Source organism: Pyrus communis, chromosome 7 (assembly GCF_041283825.1).
Source record: "Pyrus communis isolate YQ-2024b chromosome 7, ASM4128382v1, whole genome shotgun sequence".
Taxonomy (NCBI): Eukaryota; Viridiplantae; Streptophyta; class Magnoliopsida; order Rosales; family Rosaceae; genus Pyrus; species Pyrus communis.
In genome coordinates, this window is record NC_142571.1 from 10,386,271 (window position 1) to 10,393,985 (window position 7,715).

The 7,715-nt window shown below is 43.6% G+C and overlaps 1 protein-coding gene across 1 annotated transcript; it reads left to right on the forward strand.

Annotated features, from left to right (window-relative positions):
- The first annotated feature begins 3,281 nt into the window (after positions 1-3,281).
- On the forward strand, positions 3,282-3,698 carry LOC148695700 (uncharacterized). Its single transcript, XM_088697375.1, has one exon. It carries the CDS (start codon positions 3,282-3,284, stop codon positions 3,696-3,698), a length of 417 nt encoding a protein of 138 aa, XP_088553501.1.
- Positions 3,699-7,715: the final 4,017 nt, after the last annotated feature.

Genomic DNA, 7,715 nt, shown 5'->3' on the forward strand with positions numbered 1-7,715 from the left:
TGATAAGAATAATTTGGTTGCTGATTCGTATTCCATCCAATTCAATGAATTTAGGAAAATCTGAAAGTTAATTTGTGCTTTTCACGATTAACTTGGGGCATTGTCATTCATGGTTTAAAGGAATAATTACTGGAAATCGATTTATATGCATATGTGTCATGTGTGGAGATGAATCGTCTAGCTAGCCATTCACCCATTTAAACACCCAATTTCGTCCAAGTTGTTTAGAGTCTTTAAAATCTGTTTGTCTTTATTTTAAATTTGTCAAAAACCCAATCCCCTTTACTTTGTTGTGTCAAATTAGTTAGAATCTGTCAAAGCTTATGTTTTTAAGTGTTTTGAGTCAAGTTAAAAGCAATTTTCGTCCAAACAACCCTTTAGTGTCTAGTTTGAGTCAATTTAACTTAGTTTGTGTGTTTTGAGTCTATTTAGCTTATTTTGAGTTATTAGAGTCTAGTTTTCTGTTTTTTAGTCTAGTTTAGTGTTTTAGGGGGCGTTTGTTTGCCCTCACTAAGTTGGACTGTATTGGACTGGACTAGCTATTAGTCTAATACTGTGTTTGTTCCATGCTGGGACTAACATTAATTGAGACTAAAGGGGACTAGCATGGACAAAACCCTTCACTAAGAGGTCTTAGCGAGACCCCCCAATAACCATGGGACTAGCTAAGACTATCCTCTCTTTCTCGTCCTCGTCATGCTCAACGACCACTCCCGACAGACTCCTCGTCATCTCCGGTCACCTAGATCAATCATCAACTTTCTGACTCTCTTTCAGATCCATTTCACAACCAACTTTCATATAAAATATACCAAATTGAAGTTGGGAGTGACAAGATTACGATTTTACCTGAATCGAGGCTAAAATGTGGTCGAATGTGGCCGGAAAATGGCCTGGAAGTCTCGGCCTGTTTGGGCTTCTTCAAATCCATGACAGACGAGCATTCAAAGCTAAGATCTCGGTCCAGGGGTGGTGATGAATTTTTTGGCAGTGCTAACTTCATCCAATTTAACGAGGGTTGGCCAGAAAACACATCGGGAAACCTGTAACTCGTCGGGAAAATTGAAGCCGTGAGGTTTCGTTCGAACAACGCATAACTAGAGAGGGAGGGAGGACAGAGAAATATAGACTGGAATCAATAAGGAGTTTGACCAGGAATGAGAAAGAGACATGAATTGAGAGGTCTAAGAGGAAAAAAAGAGGGAGAGGGTGGGACGATGAGAGAAGAGGAAAAAAGTGGGACGGAAATGGTAGGAAAAGATGGAGAAAAAGATAAGATCATAATAAAATATTAATAATTTATATATTAAATAATATAATATTATAATTTGTTATTATCTAGATTCTTAGTCCAATACTGCACCAAGCGCTTCACTAAGTTAGTCCAGTTTAGTCTAGTCTAAGCCAGTCCAGCTTAGTCCTTGAAGCTAATCCAGTCTGAGATAGTCCTGCGCAACAAACGCCCCCCCGGCGCAACAAACTTAAATTGTGTAGATTAGCATCCCTTTTAATCCCCGGCCTAGAACGATCCCTACTTACACATACTACAATTATAGGGTTTAATTTGTGTGCTATTATATATCACATCAGATGACAGAAAAATTATGAAATAACATCAAAAGACGCTCCCTACAAATTTGGGTTTTCACCCACTGAACGGATCATGGAGCAACGGAGGCTGCCACCACCCACTGCCACTACCGTGGCCTAATCATCCTTGTTTTAATCTTGCTGCAACAAATCAAAAGAGCAGCCCATGTTGGCCCAATCCCAGCGTAAGCCGCCCTTGCGGCACTTCTAAGAGAAGTCCACACGGTGCATGCCCAGAGCTCTAGGCCTGCAAGTTGATTCCTGCAGCAGATCCATTAGCGCAGCTCTAGCCAATGGCTAAGCCGATGTTGGCCTCCAGCACATATTTGGAAGCCCAAAGTGAGCGAGTCCAAGAAGCAACATGTGACAACAACGGGCCTAAGCCCCAGCATGCAGGCCTCATCCGTGTAAGCCCAGCACCATTCTTCCAAAAGCCCATTCATTGTGAACCATGCTCCAACGCTTCGAGCCCTTCCATGTTCCAGCTTGCAGCCACGCGGGCCCGGCTACATAGCCCAATCCAGTAGCACCCGATTGGGTTATCAAGGTGGTAGGTCCTAACGGCCCATTTTCTACACGACCGTGCGGCCATGCCATTTTCCACACTCGGTCGTGCGGCCATGACTAGATCCGTTACTCTTAACGCCCATTCAAGCTTATTTTTGGCTATCTCGAACTATTTTTTGACGTTCCGGACCCATTTTTCGTTGTTTCGGACCTTTGTTTTTGGTTTTTGGTTTTTTATTTTTTTGTAGATTTGGCTCATTGAAACTCAAAATCTAATGCCAGTAGTCCATTACACTTCCACTGCTTAAGGAGACGTGTACCGTCTAAGCTCTTCCAACCCAAATGGCAAACAACACTTGTCTCGATAAGTTATAGAGTTGACAAGCACCCTCGCACAGCAGACGACCTTGGTGAATCAGTTTTTGCAGTGCACCAAGATGCAACGTGCCCTAAATGAGGTGTCCCGAAGTAAGACGAGGTAAGACGACGAACTTCTCCAACAACGTCCTAGCAAGTAGCCACTTAACCAGTCACGAATTGAGCGTTTTGACGGTGTACACTCTTGACGAGGCCCTCGAGATAGCATATACTCTCGTCTTGGTGCACGGAGGAGTGTGCATTATTGGTTAGTCCCATGGACGAGCATACACTCACAGTTAGGGTCACACTTCGATAACCAACATGAGCAACCTTCCAGGTGTAATGTTCATTCGCAGCTAGGCCCATAAGGAGCATCTTACACCATACATCCGAGTAGGCATCACGACAGATGGAGAGAAACAATCACTTAATCCGACTCAAATTCAACCAACAACCTGCAAATAACTCGCTCGCCTGCTAGGAACGTACCGCATGCACTGTGGCCATGACATAGACGAGCCGTACACATGGAAGAGCAACCTAGATCTGCAGGTCACGACTGGAGGCAGCCGAGAGCTTCAAGTCCCCAACAAAGGCAAATTCAAGAAGAAGTAAGAAGGTTTTTAACCGAGCGATTGTGCGATTTCCAATGCAACGAGGTCACCGACGAGGCACTATGGCGGGACATAACAACCATAAGCAGGTCACCCTTCACGAACGAGATTAAGTAGGTAGAGCCTTCACGCAAGTATAGCATGCTATATTTCACATCCTTCAAAAGAAATGGAGACCAAGAAAGACACTTGAAGCACTACCGAAGCGCAATGATCCTCTATCAAGACAACGATGATCTCATGTGCAAGATATTCACCTCTATTTTACAAGGCGAGGCGCAAGATTGGTTCTACACACTGCCGCCACAATCTATTCGGAGTTTCAACGAACTTTCTTTAGTTTTCACCAAAGAATATTCACCTTATCGCTCGATCAAGAAGAAGTCCGACTACTTGTTCAATGTCAAGAAGAACCTAAAGAAGTTGCTTCGCGACTATGTGAAGAGGTTTAAAGCAGAGAAGGCAAAGATAGTCCAATGCAACGACTCGATAACTAGATCATCTTTCCAAAAAGGACTTTTAACAAACCACCCGCTATTCAGAAAATTAATCATGAAAGAAGATCCAACTCTGGCAAACTCTTTCGCTCTGGTAGAGAAGCATGCATTTTGGGACGAGGCTTGTTGATGCACATTCAAGGCAAGTCCGAGCGATCTTGAATATGAAGTCTCCCACTACTTTGAATGTGATTCAAGGTCTGACCAGACAATGACCTATTCATATGTTTAACGGTATCTGAAGCAGCAATAAGCTCTACCCTCATACGAGAAGAGTTGGGGGCCCGACTACCTATATTTCACAGTTCAAAAGCTCTCATCGATGCGGAAACCAGTTACTAGAAATTCAAAAGCTAACTTTGGAAATAGTTGTTGCAACTTGGAAGCTTAAGTTATACCTTCAGACGCATGCAGTCATCCTCATGTCGCATTATTCTGCCCAATCCAGACGCATGATAATAAAGGCGCAGACACTAGGGATGCAAAGTCTTTTTACGACCGCAACAACTCAACCCAAAAGGTGCGCCAAAGGCAAACGAATAATAGAAGGACACACACGGAAACAAGTTTTGTCCTCGTCGCCTTAAAAGATTCTATATAGAAGCAACATGTACCGGCAGTTAAGCACCACCTTCTGCTGTGCGTCACACGGCCCTAGTCGACTTTTGCTCCATAATTCAGCTCTAGAGTGGCCCAATACCGGCAATTGAGCATCTACTACTGCACGTAACATGGCCCCAACTTCACGACTCCCTACCGTGCATTTACACCTAGCCTAGGCAACGCAACAAAGTTATCCAATGATGCCTCGGAGGCAACCAAGCACACCCTAGCCAAGCCTGCTTCACCTAATGAAGACTTCTAGCATTTGCACGTTGACGGCGCATCCAACTAAAAGGGCTCGAAAGCAAGCGTGGTCCTTGTTATCCCTAGATAGTTTAATGCTCAAGCAGGTAATCTCACTCTAGACTTTAAAACATCTAACAATGAAGCAAAGTATGAAGCGCTACTAGCAGGCCTCCGAATGGCAAATGACTTGGCAATGAAAAAGCTTGCAATTCATTCTAATTCCTAGCTAATCACCAACTAGACTACTGGGGAATACACGGCAAAACATTTGAAGATGGTGCAATACCTAGAGAAGGTACAAAAACAACTCGAGGCATTTCAGACCTACACTCTCACTCAAGTTTTGCGGGAAGACAATGCCCATGTGGACGCACTAGCCAACCTAGGCTTCACCCTTGACTACCAACTAAAATGTTCTATTCCGGTAGAGTATCTAGACAAGCCAAGCATAGAAGCAAGCCAGTAGCGAGGTGTCACAGGTTAGTACAACTCCAAACTGGAAAAATTCCATTATAGACTACCTGGTCAATGACACATTCCTTATGGAAAGATTGGAGACTAGAAAACTAAATAAAGGCGGCACGCTACTACATATGGAATGTCATTCTCATCCGAAGATTCTACATTGGATCACATCTCCGCTGCCTAGCGCTTCTTAACGACCTAAAGGTTCTAAGCTCAATCCACAAAGACGTTTGTGGAAATCACTCCAAAGGCCAATCCTTAGCACAAAGGGCTCTTAAAGCAGGTTACTATTGGCCTACTATGCATTAAGATGCTAAGGAGTTAGTACAAAAATGCGACCACTGCCAACGCTATAAGTCGCTGCCTGTCAATGAACTACACTTGCAGATGAGTCATTAACCGTTCATACAGTGGATAATCAACTTGGTAGGGCTAATGCCGCACACTACTGAGGGCAGAGACATGATGATCATGCAATTGACTACTTCACCAAGTGGGTGGAAACAGAGCCCATGACAACCACAGCTTAGACAAACATAGAGCGCTTCATATGGAGGAACATCATTTGCTGATTTGGTGTCTCTCAATCCACCATCACTGACAATGGCCTGCAATTCATAGGCAAAGATTTGCCGAATTTCTTCTAAAAATATGGCATTAAGCAACACATGTCCACATCGAGGTATCCCCAAGGCAATAGACAGGCCAAAGCATCCAACATGACGATTCTCAACTGCCTTAAGAAATCCCTAACCGAACAGAAAATAGATGGCCACAAACTTAGATCTGGCAGATAAGAAACGCGAGAAGGTCATTATCCACATCTCAGCCTACTAGCAACAGCTCTTCTTCAGCTACAACAAAATGGCCAAGATCCGACAATTCCAGCCTGGAGATCTAGTCCTAAGAAAAGCCTTCATCACTGCCCACAGAAAAGGCTCCAAAAAGATGGATCCCATTTAGGAAGGTCCGTATAAGATCAGCTGAGTAGATGGCAAAGGTATTTACACCCTCGCCATCATGAATGACAAAGAGATTTAAAAGCAATGAAACGCCTACAATATGAGGAAGTACTATGCGTGACTTCCCGCTACATCAAAATTGAAGACTTAAGCAGCTCGATGGGCACCACCTCGCAAGCCAAGGGTTATCTAGTTGTTATGCAGTTCCTACCTTACAGCTAAGTTCTCGTTCGTTTCACTCGTTTTCAATGAGGAATTCAGAATTAATCTACAACTTGACTCAGTTGCATGTTTACAACAACTAATCACTCTTGCACTTCAAAAGAAGACGATGCCCTTCTTAAGGACTTATAGCAGGAATTGTGCCTCCCTAGGGACCAACCATGCTCTCCAGTGCAAGAGGGTAAACCCATTCCCTGACACCCATCTGGGTCTGCTTTCCAGTGCGAAAAGATAAACTAATTGCTCTCCAATGCGAGATGGCAAACAAATTCCCTGACACCCACATGGCTTTGTTCTCCAATGTGGGAGGATAAACTTCACACTCTGAATATCCAGACGTGGATGAGTCGGATTGCCCTGGTGTAACTAGGTGCATGATGGCTTACGTTGGGATTCCTAGAAATAGCCACAATGGTCTTTTTCAAAGCCTTAGCTAATTGAAGGATTTCGGGTCTTTTGGCCTAACCCGCAAGGAACCGGGCCTTAGAGATGGATGAGGCACATTACGCAGTACTCCCAATAAACGGCTACCCTGGAACCCTAAAACTGCTATCGAATGCACTAAGGTAGCCTACGGTTTCCGGAAGACTGCCTATGGTTTGCCTTTCGAGCAGTAAAGCAACGCTAGACTCATACAACCACACATTCTTGAGAAAGGTTAAACAAGCTAGCATGCATATACGAAGCTTTATTCACTGTCGACATGCTACGTAGTCGATAAGTTTCACCTCTACCAAGTTCAGAATGATCATTTAGATCTATACTAATTCCTAAAGTGTTGTGATACTTGCTACGCAACCCATGTAATTGGTTACATAAAGAGCAATGAGTTCTCTTGAACCTTTGCTTATGAAATTCCATACAACCATGTACTTTTGATACAAAAGGTTAGCGAAATTCATGACCCAAAATCTTTAGCATGTTGTGATACAGGCCATTTAGCTCAAAGGATTGAAGAAAGCTAAGGTTAACAACCAAGTGGTCACGCGGACTCGTTTGCTTCTGTAAGGAAGGCGTCCGGCTGTCGACCCTATGTTTAACAAACTTGCAAAAGTTCTACACCAGCACCTATGGCTGCATAGCCTATGCGGGCCTGTCTACTTATAGAAAAGTAGCATGCATGCGCTAGTTTAAAGGTCAAAGGTTGGGCATAAACAAAAGAAGCGAAGATGAAGAAAAACAAAAGAAGCAAGTTTATTAAATTTTCTAGCAAAATTGATAAACAAATAACAAATGCTAAAGGAGTTCAAGAAAAACAAAAGAAACAAGAAAATCCTAAAGGCTACCTAGAAGATTACCCTTCAGCAACTTGGACATCCAACAACTACTCGGCTAGCACACCTTCAGCGGCCGCAACGTTCCCAGCAGCGACATCATCCAGCGCTTCACCCCCTAGCTACTCTAGCTTTGGCATCAACCTCTCCGATTGCTTCACCAATGAAGGGCTTAAAAGTAAAAGCAAGCAAGTCTTCCAGAGAAATAGAAAAGGATTTGAAGTCTTTCCCAATAAACATGAAGTCAGACGGCCTACCAAATAGATGATCTGCATAACCCAGCTTGTAGAAATTGGCCTAACTTTGAACAAACGAAGCCTCAAGCCCAGCCTTCTCACATTTCAGTCGTTCATTCTCCTCGAGCAGATCAACATA

Excerpts from the sequence above, each read along its gene's own strand:
- LOC148695700 (XM_088697375.1), top strand. The coding sequence starts at position 3,282 with ATGATCCTCTATCAAGACAACGATGATCTCATGTGCAAGATATTCACC.